At 50.5% G+C, this 16,314-nt stretch overlaps 1 protein-coding gene across 3 annotated transcripts in view; it reads right to left on the bottom strand.

The window, feature by feature from the left end:
• Positions 1–16,314, bottom strand: part of SIL1 (SIL1 nucleotide exchange factor) — a 106,164-nt gene that overhangs the window by 75,008 nt on the left and 14,842 nt on the right. For all 3 annotated transcript variants that reach the window (XR_013957775.1, XM_080626820.1, XM_080626821.1), the window contains exons 4-5: positions 5,945–6,059; positions 2,068–2,203 (exon numbers count right to left, since the gene is read on the bottom strand). Coding sequence is in view for 2 of the 3 variants with exons in the window: in XM_080626820.1 (XP_080482946.1) it covers positions 2,068–2,203; positions 5,945–6,059 (251 nt within the window). In the remaining variant the exon portion in view is untranslated. The remainder of the gene's footprint in view (positions 1–2,067; positions 2,204–5,944; positions 6,060–16,314) is intronic.

The following is a 16,314-nucleotide window of genomic DNA, read 5'->3' as shown; positions in this document are numbered from 1 at the left end:
TCCCCAGCCTTGCTTCAGGGAACACACGTGCTAAACTCCACAAACCACACACAAGCTTTCACTTCAGAGGAACCAACAGAAGGCAAAAGCCTTCTGCAGGGGGAGACCAAGGAAAACTCCTCTTTCTGACATGTCTCTCCCCAAATCTGCACACACATCTGAAATGAGGATCTGTCACAGCTAGACAATGAAGCAGGCCAGCATTTAACCCTTCTACAAGAGACACTGAAATTCTTCTATGTGAATGCTGACAAGCTCCCCACTTCCACAAGCCTTTCACTGTACATGCCCAACATGGAAATGCTACAAAAATCACATGGAACGAGACACCTGAGCAAGGGAAAAGCGCGTCTGAACCAACAGCATGAGCAGCAGTCGAGGGAGGGGATCCTGCCCCTCTGCTGCGCTCTGGGGAGACCCCTCCTGCAGTCCTGATCCAGCTCTGGGGCAGCAGCACTAGAGGGACGTGGAGCTGTTGGAGCAAGGCCAGAGGAGGCCACGGAGATGCTGCGAGGGCTGGAGCAGCTCTGCTCTGGAGCCAGGTTGAGAGAGCTGGGCTGGGTCAGCCTGGAGAAGAGAAGGCTCCTGAAGGGGAGACCTGAGAGCAGCTCCAGTGCCTAAAGGGGCTGCAGGAAACCTGGAGAGGGGCTTTGGGCAAGGGCCTGTAGGGACAGGACAAGGGGAATGGCTTTAACCTGCCAGAGGGGAGACTGAGATGAGCTCTTAGGCAGAAGCTCTTCCCTGTGAGGGTGCTGAGGCGTTGGCACAGGGTGCCCAGAGAAGCTGTGGCTGCCCCATCCCTGGCAGTGTTCAAGGCCAGGTTGGACACAGGGGCTTGGAGCAACCTGCTCTAGTGGAAGGTGTCCCTGCCTGTGGCAGGGGTTGGAACTGGATGAGCTTTAAGGTCCCTTTCAACACAAATCAGTCTGGGATTCTATGAAAACCAGCAATGGTGTTTTTAACGCCTGCAGGTATATACATATTCTGCTTCAATAGGGGTGGTGGGGATCTGCCGGTTTGAATACTGAGCAGGGGCACCACACGCCGTCCATACACAATGGTACAAAAATGGAATATATGTATATACTGCAGCTTTGTGAAATTTAGGGCTTTTGCTAGACATTTGTTATACAAAGATTTACATTTAGAAAAGTGGTTCTGCTATATCTGCCAGAAATTTCAAGACAAATGATCCCATATTTATTCATTCCATGATAATACTGAGCACACGATAAAGCTCTTACATTCAGAGCGCTTTATAAGAATTAATTACTACTTAGTTCACCCTTCAGAGGTGGGAAGGTATTACACCTGCATATACATGAGGACACATAGCACAAGTGGATTAAATACCTTGTTCAAGACCCCGAAGGCAGGCAGGCTTACTGATCATTCTAATTGCCAAAATATGTGTGCACACAGGCAGCTGGGTGTGTTTAAATGGGCTTAGCCTCTCCAGAGCCCTTCCCAGCACATGGGTTTTTGCAGTGAAGCCGGCCTGCTCAGTTGGTGTTCCCTCACCATCCATATCCCATACACATCTAATAAAAGACACCAACTCAAAAAAAGGGAAGAGATATTTTTGGTGGGATGTACAGATAGGGACAGAAGCTGGATTTCAAACAGGCAAGGAACAGAAAACCCATTGTTAGAAAGCTGTGTGGTGTTGTATGGACGGTTCTTAATCAGATTGCCTCTGAGCAGCGTTCCCCTAGCCCACACCGGAGCACAGCAGCCCTAGGATACCATGTGCCAGCAAACGTTAGAAAATCTGTCCCTTGACAAGGGTACAAAGGGCTTCTGAGCTAGTGACAGAGACACATCACCCCCTCCAGTGTGACTGGCAGCCCATTCGACCTGCTCCAGGGAGCTGAAAGCACTGCAGCAACCACTCATGTGGCCAGTGGCGTGGTGATGGTCTTCTGTCCCGGGTCACTGAGCCCATACCTCTTTATCAGAACACCAGCAATAGAAATCATCAGCACGGGAACAAACAGGCATCGGAGCTTCTGCAGGGCCCTGTTGGTGCTGGCAGGAGGGGGTTTAGAGGGATGCTCAGTGTGTTACCTGGACGGAGGGTTTGCCACTGATGTGTGGGGTAAAACACTTCCAGGTCTTCAGGATCAGCATCGTCTTCTGCTACCGCCTCTTTCCCACTGTCATCTTTTATGTCGCTCTCTTCTATTTTTGTAAGGGCAAACTCCTTTTGGATAGAAGAGATTCAGCTCATTAGCAATTGCATCTGGGTAATTTAGTGCCGGCTGAGAATACAAAATTTTTTCCCTTGCCAGCAGATTTCCTAGGGTTTTTTTCACATCCAAAACTCTTTCCACATGGTTAAATTTAGATTTCAAGTATATTAAAGGTTAAACATGCATAACCAGCATGACAGTTGTGCTGAACAAAGCAGCGCGGCTTAGTGCCGATGCCAGCAGAGGCGGCAGGTTTCAAACAAGGTTTCACAGAACCTCACCTATATTCCAGCCAGAGCCAGGAGCCCCGGCTATTCTTAGGGTTGTGTAACGTTGCAAGACCCCATTTTCCCTTGCCTAAAAATATGTCAAACTTTTCACTTTTCCAGCTGAAATTTTCCACGCGAGTGGAACGCCTCAAGCATTGTTTTTTTGTTCTTAAATGCACTTATTTCAGGCTTGGAGAAGATTTCAGCTAAAATAGTTCAGCTATTTCCAAATTAGGACACGGGGAAAACACACCGCGTTGCCCACACGATAAGAACATGAGCATCCTTCCCTCCACCCATTCCCTGTGTCCTCCAAGTCTTAAAACAATGAGGCAGCGATTCAGTCACCACCTACACTGCGAGAGCAGCATAAGAAACCTGGAGAGGGGCTTTGGACAAGGGCCTGTAGGGACAGGACAAGGGGAATGGCTTGAACCTGCCAGAGGGGAGACTGAGATGAGCTCTGAGGCAGAAGCTCTTCCCTGTGAGGGTGCTGAGGCGCTGGCACAGGGTGCCCAGAGGAGCTGTGGCTGCCCCATCCCTGGCAGTGTTCAAGGCCAGGTTGGACACAGGGGCTTGGAGCAAGCTGCTCTAGTGGAAGGTGTCCCTGCCTGTGGCAGGGGTTTGAAACTGGATGTGGATGAGCTTTAAGGTCCCTTCCAACACAAACCAGGCTGGGATTCTATGAATGGCAGAGGCGTGGCAGATCAGCTACCACAAGTGGTATAACATTAGGCAAAGGCAAAAAACAAGCATGAAAAGCAGGAAATAGAAATCCTTGCGGAGAGGGAAACCTTGCTACTCACTGGAATGTCTCCCCAGGGAGCTGGTGGGAGTCATGTAAAACCACAACGGATACAATTACTGAGAGTGCATAGTAATAGTAAGTAATGACCTCGTGCTATCTCGCACCAGCTATTAACTGCTTGGGGAGCAGGTCTTTGCTATTCTGGTTTTCACAGATAAGCCTGTCCAGGCTAATTGTCCAGACAGCTCCAATCCTGTTGCAGGGAGTATTATCAGCTTCCAGTATCGCCACGAACGCCACCACTGAATAATTTCACATCACCAGCCTATAGGGAAAGATTATTCCTAATTGTTGGCAATTAGCATAAGAGTTACAGCTCACTTGGAGAAGTGTTTTGGTATTAATCTTTAGAATGATTGCACTGGGAAAAAAAAGAAGTCAGTGAAGAGGTTAACTGGGAACTTTAGGCCGTGTTCTTCCCAAGAAATGGAAGAAGTGAAAGCAGAAAAAATGCATGCACATTTTCTGGCAGAATCTAGTGTTTTGCATATAAATATCCATTATCCAGCCTAGGAGAGTGTTTCTGAGGAACAGAAATGTCAGCCTGAGCGAAACGCGTGCGATTAGCAGCGACAGTGGGAACGCATGAAGACGGTTGACAAACCTATGGAATGTTTTTATTTTAGCTGTCAAAAGGGATTGAAATTTAGGAAACGCATGGGGAAACAGAGCTGAACTCCTGCCTTCACTTAGTGCATCAGAGGCTTGAAATTGTTAAAATCCTGACAAATGCTGGAAGCTCAGTAACAATCATAACCATAAAAAGGCAGGTTCTGCAGATGAAAATCAATGTTAACGTTTTCCGAGCCAACACTCAACAGGACTAAAAATAAATGAGTCAGAGCAGTTATTATTTAGCTTATTTACACTGCTATATTATTATCCAAGAGGGACTTCACTATACAAGCTATTGTAAATTTACCAATAGGCCTCTGAGTGTAGTATCTCTTGAAACCTATAATGGAGATAGCTGATGTTTACCAGCTCCGCGTAAGAGCAGTGTCATGGTCTAAATGTTCAGTAAGGATAAAAGGGTGTGACTCGGTGCATTTAAACGTTCCTGTCACTGCTTGGCCCACAGTTGCTCTGCAACACCACATTTTCATTTGTATTTCTGTCAAAAACGGGCAACAACACACAAGCAATTCTTCATTTACAGAGAAATTAGGCAGAAACCTTTTCAGTTTGTTTTTGTAATTAAAATAGGAGGAAGAAAGATGTTTTCTAAAGAACAACTGATCTCTTTAAAGGCAAAAAGCCTCCTTGCTTAACAGTCTGAAATCAATGGCAACAAGCTGAAAATCTCAGCAGGGAGTGTTTGAGACAACCTGCAGCCTGTTTGCAATAAAGGAGAGCTGAGACCACCGTGGAGCCATGATAGGAGGAGTTATCACCCACTGAATCACAGAATGGTTTGGGTTGGAAGGGACCTTAAAGTTCATCCAATTCCAACCAGTGCCAGCACCTCACCACTCCCACAGGAAAGAAACTGCATTAATCCCATCTGCACTTGGTGTCAGGCTGCCTGCCAATCCAGTCTCTATCTCCAGCCTCTTCCCATCCCTTCCTGAAATAAAGATACATTACCTCACCACTACACAACCCCAGGTGGGCTCAAGGCACTGGCTGATGCTGAGGTGCTGGCACAGGGTGTCCAGAGAAGCTGTGGCTGCCCCATCCCTGGCAGTGTTCAAGGCCAGGTTGGACACAGGGGCTTGGAGCAAGCTGCTCTAGTGGAAGGTGTCCCTGCCCGTGGCAGGGGTTGGAACTGGGTGAGCTTTAAGCTCCCTTCCAACCCAAACCAGTCTGGGATACTGTGATTCTAGTATTTACACTGTAACCTGTCCTTTGCATTTGTTCATAGCACAGCCCTCAGACCACTGCATCACACAACCAACAGCCCAGCAAGTTCCAGCTCTAAGGCAGAAGCGAGTGTTCAGGGACACAGGGTTGTGATCCCCTAAGCCAGTGTCACTGGGCAACCCCTGTTTTAACCCACAGCATGAATTAAACTAGAAATCCAGAACTCTGTACTGCCCAAGCTTCCTCAAGGAAGCTTTCCAGATCTCCTGTCTAGAGGGACCAGCACCTGGGGCTCAGCAGCAGACTCCAAACCAGGGCAGAAGTTCTGCACTCCTGTACAATGCGAAGGGGCAGACAGCATCTGCTCGCCTCAACTGCAGCTTCAAAATAACACAAGTAGCAAAATCCACACACGTGGGACACAAGGACCTGTGAGGATGCTCTTCTAAGCCTGACTCACTTGCAGTGACTCAGAGGCACAGCTAGGAACCTAATTGAGACCACCTCCATCCCTCTTCTTGCCACTACACTGCATTGTTAGCTTTGCCTCCTGCCACAGGGGAACATGTGATAACTCCAAAGAGGAAAAGGGACATCCAGCAAACAAGGGAGCTGCCTGAGGTACACTGCTCCTGTTGCAAACCCTCTGGATTGAGCATATTCTCAGTCGCCTTGGCTGAGGCAAGCAGAAAGAAGCCCTTCTGAAACGTTGCTATTGAAGACCTGCTGTCAAGGAGAAGGGTTCACCAACTGCTGCAACAGCATGCTCAGCGCCACAGAGGGATCAGGCAAGGCCATCACCCCACCAGAGACGCTGGTGGCTGGACAGCCCTTGGCAAGCAGGGCTCTCAGCAAGAGCAGCCAACACTTACAGGCACTCTGTCGCTTAGGCTTGACCAGGAGAGCACTGCAGAGACCACCAAGAGCAGCAGGTTGACTCTGGCAGCGGTGGAGAGGAGACCAGCCCCGCGAGACATTGCCACCAGCCTGAAAAACAAAATCAACCATGTCTGTAATCCACACTTCCACAGGTGACATTATACATCACATCATACAACACAGCACAGGTTCAGGGGTGTGACACTGCAGGAAACAGAACACCTCGAGGTGTTAGCACATGGGGCTCCTTGGGGCAGCCGACAGCAGGAACTGACAATTTTACTGCTAACGTTGTTTATGACAGGTAACGACAAAGTACCTTACATTGACCCCACAGGGGCTTATCTCTCTCAGAGACCTGCAAGTGTGGTTTAAAATCACTGTGTTAGTACCCTGGGATAACAACTACAAGGGAAAATAAAAATCAGTGCAATCCCACAAAGGCTTTTTTTGCCTGTGCCTCATTTTGAGACCAGAAGTAGCTGCGTTAATTCAAATTAAATACAGCTACCAGCCCTCAGGGGGCAGGGATTGATCTAAACTTGAGTGAGTCCAGAGGAGGCCACGGAGATGCTGCAAGGGCTGGAGCAGCTCTGCTCTGGAGCCAGGCTGAGAGAGCTGGGCTGGGGCAGCCTGGAGAAGAGAAGGCTCCTGAAGGGGAGACCTGAGAGCAGCGCCAGTGCCTAAAGGGGCTGCAGGAAACCTGGAGAGGGGCTTTGGGCAAGGGCCTGTAGGGACAGGCCAAGGGGAATGGCTTCAACCTGCCAGAACAGGGGAGACTGAGATGAGCTCTTAGGCAGAAGCTCTTCCCTGTGAGGGTGCTGAGGCGCTGGCACAGGGTGCCCAGAGAAGCTGTGGCTGCCCCATCCCTGGCAGTGTTCAAGGCCGGGTTGGACACAGGGGCTTGGAGCAAGGTGCTCTAGTGGAAGGTGTCCCTGCCCGTGGCAGGGGTTGGAACTGGATGAGCTTTAAGCTCCCTTCCAACACAAACCATTCTGTGACTCTGTGATAAACCCATATATAGGTTTCTCTTTAGGAAGACAACACTTTGTAGCGGTCAACAAGGTTTACTTGGTGGTTCCTACTTTCCTCTACTGCTCAGAGCACTGGTTCACCCAAACCGTGAGCTCAGGAGCCAGCTCCGGCTGTGCTTGCACGGACCACAAAGCAATCCCATGGCATACAGCCCCCTCAACCGACCACACACCACCTACTGAACAAGAGATGAGGAAACAAAGCTCTTGTCTTGCTCCTGGCATGGAGCTCGTATTCCCACAGCTCCGTGTGTAACCACGCTCACACGTGCCCCCGCTGCCTCGCAACACGGGGCTTTCAATCCACCTCCAGCCTGCAGCTCGCTGCTCCTCACGCTGGGGTAGGCAGTGGAGCAGCCTGCCAGCACACAGCCTCGACAAGTATTTCCTTTGATTGGCTCTAAATTTACAAGCTGCTAAATTAAACTAAATGAGGTCTTTTGAAAGAAGATGGGACTGATTAGTTCCGTTCAAACACTCCTTCATTACTCATCCCTCCATCAAGTCTGCTCCTACTGCTAACCAGGTTTTAAAGAATTTCCTCCCATGCAGTCCTAAATACCCTTCTTTCTCTCTTTGTTGTCCATCAGGATCATACCACAGATTTTTTCCCTTTCTTGAAGCAATCATCTTCTATCCCACAGAAAACTTGCTCATGGGTGCACCAAACACCAGCTCCTGCCACCAAAGGACCTCTGCCCCCAGAAGACTTCAAGGACACACAGGGAGTGGAGTTCACTCCTTCCACCCCTTTATTGCTATTTGTCTCCCCAGTCTGTTTTGTCACTTCTTTGTCTTTCTGCTTGGTTTTGCTTTAGCCAAAAGCAAAGCAGAACAGGGAGCATGAATAGCAACACATCTGATGCACTTCTGCACCTTTCAGAATCTCCCAACCCAGGGTCTTCCTGAACAGCAGCCTCTGTTTTTGAGCTCAGTCTGGATCAAGGAGATTTTTGGTATTCCCAATAATTGCTTTTGAAGCATCTGACACCCACAAAATCCCTCAGCAATGAGGTTCCCTGCTTAATTCACACTGTGCATGAAAGTGCCACCCTGCGCTTCTTACCTGGTGCTCGGTATCTAAGAATCCCAGCCTGGTTTGTGTTGGAAGGGACCTTAAAGCTCATCCAGTCCCAACCCCTGCCACAGGCAGGGACCCCTTCCACTAGAGCAGCTTGCTCCAAGCCCCTGTGTCCAACCTGGCCTTGAACACTGCCAGGGATGGGGCAGCCACAGCTTCTCTGGGCACCCTGGGCCAGCGCCTCAGCACCCTCACAGGGAAGAGCTTCTGCCTAAGAGCTCATCTCAGTCTCCCCTCTGGCAGGTTAAAGCCATTCCCCTTGGCCTGTCCCTGCAGGCCCTTGTCCAAAGCCCCTCTCCAGGTTTCCTGCAGCCCCTTTAGGCACTGGAGCTGCTCTCAGGTCTCCCCTTCAGGAGCCTTCTCTTGTCCAGGCTGACCCAGCCCAGCTCTCTCAGTCTGGCTCCAGAGCAGAGCTGCTCCAGCCCTCGCAGCATCTCCATGGCCTCCTCTGGACTATTTCCAGAAGGCAGGCAAAGAAACCCTGCGGTTGAGGCCTCCATCTCTCCTGGGGCACTGCCGAGCACAACCAGGCTACAACCAACACCCAAGCTCCTGAGCTGGAAATCCCAGAACGGAATTCAGGGGTTCAAACTCCATCAGCTCCCACAAGGTCTGTGTGCCCTTCTGGCCAATGCCACAGTCAGGAGCCCAACCTCAGACTGATCATGACACACAGCTTCTCCTCAACTCACCTCAGAGCAAACTGCTACTTTAACACAGGAGAGACTTTTTTGGGTTTAGTTTCTTTTCAGTTATAAAACAAGCAGCAAAACTAGGATGATGAAAAATAGATGTATCCCTAAAACTTTACCTGCAAGCCTGGCAATGAAAAGAAAAAAGAAGAAAAAGGAATTCAGCAGAGCAGTGGCTGAAAGAAAACGCGCAATCCCGTAAAAATAGAGCTCACGTGTACTGAGAAGGCTGGTAGCAAACGACAGTTCAGCTTTTTTAAAGCCTACAACCTCATGCCTGCCTGGAAGATGACATCTGCACAACAATTAGCAGCTTGCTTAGGTCCCAGGTAGGCAGGAGAAGCCAACATGTGAAACACGGGGGTTTGAAGCTCCTGGGGAGAAGCCTGCGCGGGCTGACATCTCGCTACAAGGCAGATGCACGCATAGGGCACAAAAGGATTTGCAGCCCAACTGTTAGTGAGGCAAGGCATTTTTAGAAGAGACCCTTCAGTCTGTAAAGCAGAAATGGGGGTAACCATGACCCCACCTGCATGGGGAGCATTTGCTCTGATTTAAAGACATGTTTTGGGGATCCAGCAGCACCCGCATAGAGCTGCAGCACCAGAACTGCTATGGGAGAACCACAAATTCCCCTTGTGCAGAGTGGGGTTTTTTCCTCAATAATCAAGAGAATCCCAGACTGGTTTGGGTTGGAAGGGACCTTAAAGCTCATCCAGTTCCAACCCCTGCCACGGGCAGGGACACCTTCCACTAGAGCAGCTTGCTCCAAGCCCCTGTGTCCAACCTGGCCTTGAACACTGCCAGGGATGGGGCAGCCACAGCTTCTCTGGGCACCCTGGGCCAGCGCCTCAGCACCCTCCCAGGGAAGAGCTTCTGCCTAAGAGCTCATCTCAGTCTCCCCTCTGGCAGGTTAAAGCCATTCCCCTTGGCCTGTCCCTACAGGCCCTTGTCTAAAGCCCCTCTCCAGGCTCCCTGGAGCTCCTTTAGATACTGGAGCTGCTCTAAGGTCTCCTCGAAGCCTTCCCTTCTCCAGGCTGAACTGATTTTACTAGGTGCACATCAGTACATGCTGCACAGCCCTGTGAAGGCAGCTGCCGTAGCCATAGGTGACAGTTCAGAACAAGTCAATATGAGGAACAGGTTTCATTAATGCCTCTTGGTACTGGGAACACGCCACTCTTCCATGTCCTCACTCAAAGCCCACGCTGCGTGTACTGTGCCACTCCAACAGATCCATCTGAACCCTCACCTAGATTCTGATCTGCTGTTCCAGGAGAGCACACAGTCATCCCAGAGAGCCGCCCTGCTCTGGCTTTACGGCCAACTGGAAGCAGTAACAATAAGCTAATCCTTGTTCTCATCTAAGGATCAAGGGAACAGTACAGGAATTGTCTGAAAATGAGCTGAGGCTGAGTATCTGTGCAGCCACCCTTCATCAGGATGGCCAGTGGTAATGAAAGCATCACAGCACCTTGCTGCTGTTTGTATAAGCACAAATCATTCACAGAGCTCCCCTCGCTGAGCTTAGGGCAGCACTGGAGAATAATCAAAGGCTGAAAGACAGTGAGGAACACAACCCAAGCAGCCTTCAGCTGAACCCATGGCACAGAGATCTCCAAACACTCACAGCCTCTCAAGATGAAGCCAAAGTTTGATGGACAATAACAGTTAAGGAAACTATTCTAAAGATAGACGTGGAAATTGGGATGTCTGATTGAAGAGGGGCACTCTGGTCAGATCCTGCAATCAGTGGCGAGACAACATCCCCGTTCAAACACGATGTCATCTCAAGGACACTGGCACCTATGGCCAGGAGCAGCGTGATGTGCTGAGTGATGTACCCCACAGCAGAGAAAGGGGAGGGAATTTAGCTGACCTGAGCTTTTCTTCCTCTGAGCAACAGGGTGCCCAGGTCTGCAATGAGCACCCATTGTTGTTGACTTGCTGAAGCGCACACACAGCAGTGTCAGTCAGATACCTGGGGAACATCCCGTGGCCAGCAATCCCCCCTTCTCCTTATCCCATGACTGCAGCTACACCAATAGGGCAAAGGGGAGGTTTGAATCTGAACTTCATGCTATGTGTAAGAGAAGAATCAGCTGTGGACAAACAGAGGATTACCAGGAGCACACAGGACATTCTGCCCTTCTGCAGGTCTGCACAACTCTGCTTTCAAACAGAGGAGCAGGATCAATCTGCAAATACAATCATCTCCCTTCTCCCCAGAGGCACAGAGACACAAAGGCTCCTGGTGATTACAAACAGAGCTAAGAAAACCCTCAAAATACCCATGGTTTGGTGGACACAGGCCCAGATGACCATGTGCCTGCTTAGCAGGTCTCAATCCAGAAGACCTGCTTCATCTCTCCCTGCCCTGGCAGTACGTGGTCATTGCACTGACAGTGCAACGTGGCTTCTGGTATGAAACATAGGATTTCTTGGATTTCCTCTGGAAACTGGAAACATAATAAGACAACTTCTCACATTCTCTGGGCAACCGTGTTAGTGCCTCATCATGCCCATAGTCCTGTCCTTCCCTACATGTTTCCCTGGGGATGGTTACCTGCCCAGAGAAGCTGTGGCTGCCCCATCCCTGGCAGTGTTCAAGGCCAGGTTGGACACAGGGGCTTGGAGAAAGCTGCTCTAGTGGAAGGTGTCCCTGCCCGTGGCAGGGGGTTGGAGCTGGATGAGCTTTAGAGTCCCTTCCAACCCAAACCACTCTGTGATTCTGTGACGTTATGCAGAGCAGGAGAAGAGCCCTGAACAGCAAAACTAAGCATAACAAAGAGCTTCTTCCTTCAGGGACCTGTGCAATGCTCCCAATGGAGCCCCAGTTTGTTTGTCCTCAGTTGTTCCAGGACAAACCAGCAGGAACACACTTCTCTGGGTACAGCCCCATTGATCGGGACTGGCGCAGGCTCTGTGCAGCTTTCTTTGAGGTCTGATGGTATATGTGCTCCTGCTGCGCTCGGGATGCTCTCAGCAGCACAGGGTCCTGCCGTGGGGAAAGCACACTGGGCCTCCAGTGGGCATCCCCAGCTCCAGAGAGGAAGCCACTGCACCGAGAGACCCCAGCCCCTGCCCATGGATCCCATATAGGCACAAAGCCCCACACTCATGAGTGAAAGACAGGCCAGGGAGCACCACTTGTTTGCAAACACCTCACACTACGACATGGAGAGGGCGCAGCTGCAATACAGAGCAGGCTGGTGATACCGCTTAGGAAATGGCTTTTAAAAAACATTTATTCTTGCTTGCTCCTCATCATTACTCCTACTAGGACTCTGCTCTGGTGTGTTAAAAACACTCCTACACAAGGGAAGAGTTGTGGGAACACCTTCCCGTACTTGGCTGCCTACAGAGAACCCACACAGGAAGGATTGTAGAATCACAGACTAGTTTGGGTTGGAAGGGACCTTAAAGCTCATCCAATCAAAGCACCTCTGACCTTGTTGTCTACACAAACAGCCTCACGTAACTTAGCATAAACCATCATTTAGTCTATTAATTTACTTAACAAATCCCTTCTGGAACAGCATCCACAGAAAACGCTGCTCTCTAGAGGGCAAGAGCTCAGCTCTATACCTGGATGGTTTCAAGTCAGAGCCAGGCTGCCTTCATCCTCTCCCCCACTCATTAGCAGTGATGGCAGAAAGGACCACTCTTCACCAGGACACAGTAAGATCCCTGATTCCAGGGGCTGCAGCCAGTATGTCCACACTGGAGAGCCCTGGATTCACATGGGGGATCTTCTGCTCAGCTCAGGATGGCTCAGAGATCACACTACTCTATTTATTATAAAAGCACATCAAGCTGTATTTCTGGCAGCTGCTCCGCAGCCGCCTGCACACACAGGACATCCTCACTGCAGAGCCTGGGGACTAGCGAGCACCTTCGGATCCATACCAGAGCATGGGGGCTGATTTGCACCAATTTAGGACTTGCCTAGTCCTAAAGCATGAAATAAGGGATGTACAGGGATCTTCAGGACAAGCATCTTCCTGAAGGCTGCCATGCTGCCTGACCTCAGCCATGTGAACTGGCTTTCCCCTTCCTCATGCTTCCCATCACCCCAAGCCCCAGCTAGAAACACCTCTCTCCTCCTGCTGCTACCTGTCCCCTGCTCCTTGCTGCAATTTCCCATGCACAGCACATACAACCGAGGGATAGTTTTCCCCACACATGTATCCAGCATTTCCATTAGCCCCTATTTACAAGGTGATGCTTTGGCTGTGACTAACCTGGGAGTCTGCCAGCACCCAGCATGGGCTTTTTTACCCCCTCTGCTTTCCCAAGCATGGAGAACCTAGCAGGAAACAAAACACACACTGCACCAGCCAGGTCATAGAGCACCCTCACATCCCACTGCTGCTGGGCTCAGAGAGAGCCAAAGATTTAGTTGGCACATTCCCAGCCTCTCTGGAAACAGCTTTTTGTATTGTCCAAGTTCCTGCTATTCACTCATGGCTCTCACACCGAGTAACAACCTCCTTCCCCTGTCAGGTGCCAGCTTCGCTATAAAGGGACTCAATTAAGAGGTTCAAAAACCCAAAGCAAAATGCAGGCTCAGTCTTGCAAAACTGATGTATCAGCCCCACAACTCCCAGAGCAGCACCCATACCACAGTACAAGCATCCATCCCCTAGGTCTGTATCTCAGCCCAGAGGTTTCCCATTTGGATTGCCATCCCTCTCGAGCCGAGGACACCTGCTGCTGCAGCCCCAACAAGCCAAGGGCTGCTCCAGCAGCCCCATCCATCTGCCACGAACAGTGAATTGGGAAGTTGATGAAAATGCATTTCCTCACCTCTCCACAGTGCACCGGGTGATGGTGACAGCTCTGACTTGAGCTGACAACCCACAGGTACAGGTCATAGCAGGAAGCCCCATGGTATGTGGGCAGCAAACATGTGGCTCCAGCTCTGCGGCCAGGATTAACGTGGTATGGCATGGGATTAGCTGCACAGGACACCCAGTGGGATGCCCCACTCAGGACCTCCCCTGCAAGTAACCTGGGATCACCCCATGCTCCCAGTTATGTGGCAAGTTCCCAGTTGAAAAGGCAGAGGGGCACTGGGACCTGCCACGTGGGACAAACCCACTCAGGAGCTGCCACAACAGCCGCTGGCACCACAACCTAGAATAATGCCTCAGAGCAAAGCAATCTTAAACCCTCCTCTGGAGGGGAATAAGGAGCTGTCTAGGGATGAACCCTAGATAGCCCTCTGCCAAGCAGGCTCCTTTAGGACCACTCCTGGTTTGCTCCAAATCTCAGTGTCAATTCAGACAAGTCATGCCCCACACTGGGGCTCAGTTGCTCAACTCCCAACATAGACACCACAGTTATAACCAAGGGAACTGCAGGCCTCCTTCCACCAAGGTCTGCAGTTATATCTTCACATGCTGGAATGAAAGGCATTATCCACACTTGCTTGTTTCACTGCATTAGTACTTTAAAGTATTCAGAGGACGTAACAGTCTTCCAGTGCCTAAAGAGACTACAAGAAACCTGGAGAGGGGCTTTGGACAAGGGCCTGTAGGGACAGGACAAGGGGAATGGCTTTAACCTGCCAGAGGGGAGACTGAGATGAGCTCTTAGGCAGAAGCTCTTCCCTGTGAGGGTGCTGAGGCGCTGGCCCAGGGTGCCCAGAGAAGCTGTGGCTGCCCCATCCCTGGCAGTGTTCAAGGCCAGGTTGGACACAGGTTAGACACAGTTAGACACAGCTTGGAGCAAGCTGCTCTAGTGGAAGGGGTCCCTGCCCTTGGCAGGGGTTGGAACTGGATGAGCTTTAAGGTCCCTTCCCACACAAACCAATGTGGGATTCTATTATACTTTTCGTATGGAATTAAATAAGCCCTGGGACAGTAATAAGCACGAAGAGAGATCTGAGAGACTGCCAGGGTGATCATCTAGAAGCAATTCTCCTAATTCCCATTCCTCTACCCAAGCATTTCCCACCAAGATTAAAAAGCAAGTCTTGCTTCTTGAGCATAAGAGCCTTCCCAGTCTGAAACCAAAGGGAACAGGCAGCCAGCAGCAGGCAGCATTCATTCAGCAGGATTTTTCCTAAGGACATTTAAAATAGCATAAACCTCCAAGAGCTGCAAATGCAGAAGCAAACGCACAGTCAGGGAAGCTGAAAGAGAACACCATTCCTTCCCTTTCCCCATTCATCATCATCTGCCACCTCTACTTTGGGGAGTGGTTTTTTGCCTTTCCAAGCTATTTTAGATGTTACTTGCAGCAACGTATGGAAGAAGCTGTGTGAAATGTGACAGTGCAGCATCCCTGTAACTAAACAGCCCCTCAGGCACTGCAGAATGGCTCTGGCCAAGCACAGGCGCTCCTCACTGCAAGCCTGCTTTCCTTGGGGCCAGAGTCCTGGAGCAGAGGAGGTTTCACAATCCCTCTGGAGGCCTGACTGCTGTTATTAGATGGCTCAAATCATCCCACAGAGGCTGCAGCCTTCCTGCTCTCATCCTGCCCTTTGCCTCTTCGGCCTCTGCTAAGCACAGCTTTGATCCCCCAAACAGCTCCTGGTTCAGAAGGATTCCTTCCTTTTGCTGCTTAGACATGAAGGACACTGAGCTGGAGTTCCTCAGCATCTTAGCTTCAGACAGGCAGACTTTGATGTCCCACAGAGCACCTGACTCAGAGACTTGTCTGGTCTCTTCAAACAGCAGCAGAGCCACGGCTTGTGATGTGTGCAAAAGAGTGTTTTCCTTGGGGAAGAGAAGTCATGCTGGTGCTTATTCCCACCTTGTCACGGCAGAACAAGCTGCACTGGTGCTTCAAAGAGCTCCTCAATCTTAAATCCCTATAACATGGTACCAAATCAGGGAACCTGCCTCAGTACATCTCATGAATCCCAGAGGCTATGAAACAACATTCCTACAAATACCTCGGCCACCACGCTCCAGAGCTGCCAGGTCCACATCCCCGGCTCCTCTCCAGGGATGGCTCCAGCAACATCACTGCAGACATTTGAACTATGAGTCCAGGCCATAAAGGCGTGCAGAGTGAAGGGTCATGGAGAGAGACCCACAGAAGCAGTAAACCTTCCAGGATAGGACTGCTCCCAGTCCGCAGGTCCCTCCTGAGCTCCATGACCATGCTCACAGCTCGTCAGAGCCGTGGGGTTCACTCAGGAGCAGAATCTCAGCTCTGTCCAACTGCCCCTCAGCCACAGCAAAAGCACACTCCAGCAGCCCAAAAGCTAGACTGAGGAAGGAGGACAACAGAGATGCAACCAGAACTGAGTGGTCTTCCTCCACAACTTACTCTTCCAAGGAGGAACAACCATGTTTGTAACCTCAGCACCTTTCTGTTCAGAAAGAAAAGGCCCACACTTTGTCATCCACAACTTGGGCTTACAGCCAGAGACACAGCCACTTGAAAGCAATATCTTTTTGTTAGATAATAGCCTATAAAGAGCCATTCTATCCTGTGAGGGTGCTGAGGCACTGGCACAGGGTGCCCAGAGAAGCTGTGGCTGCCCCATCCCTGGCAGTGTTCAAGGCCAGGTTGGACACAGGGGCTTGGAGCAAGCTGCT

Source organism: Psittacula echo (genome assembly GCF_963264785.1).
Source record: "Psittacula echo genome assembly, chromosome: 11".
NCBI lineage: Eukaryota > Metazoa > Chordata > Aves > Psittaciformes > Psittacidae > Psittacula > Psittacula echo.
This window is presented reverse-complemented; position numbering and strand designations above follow the sequence as displayed.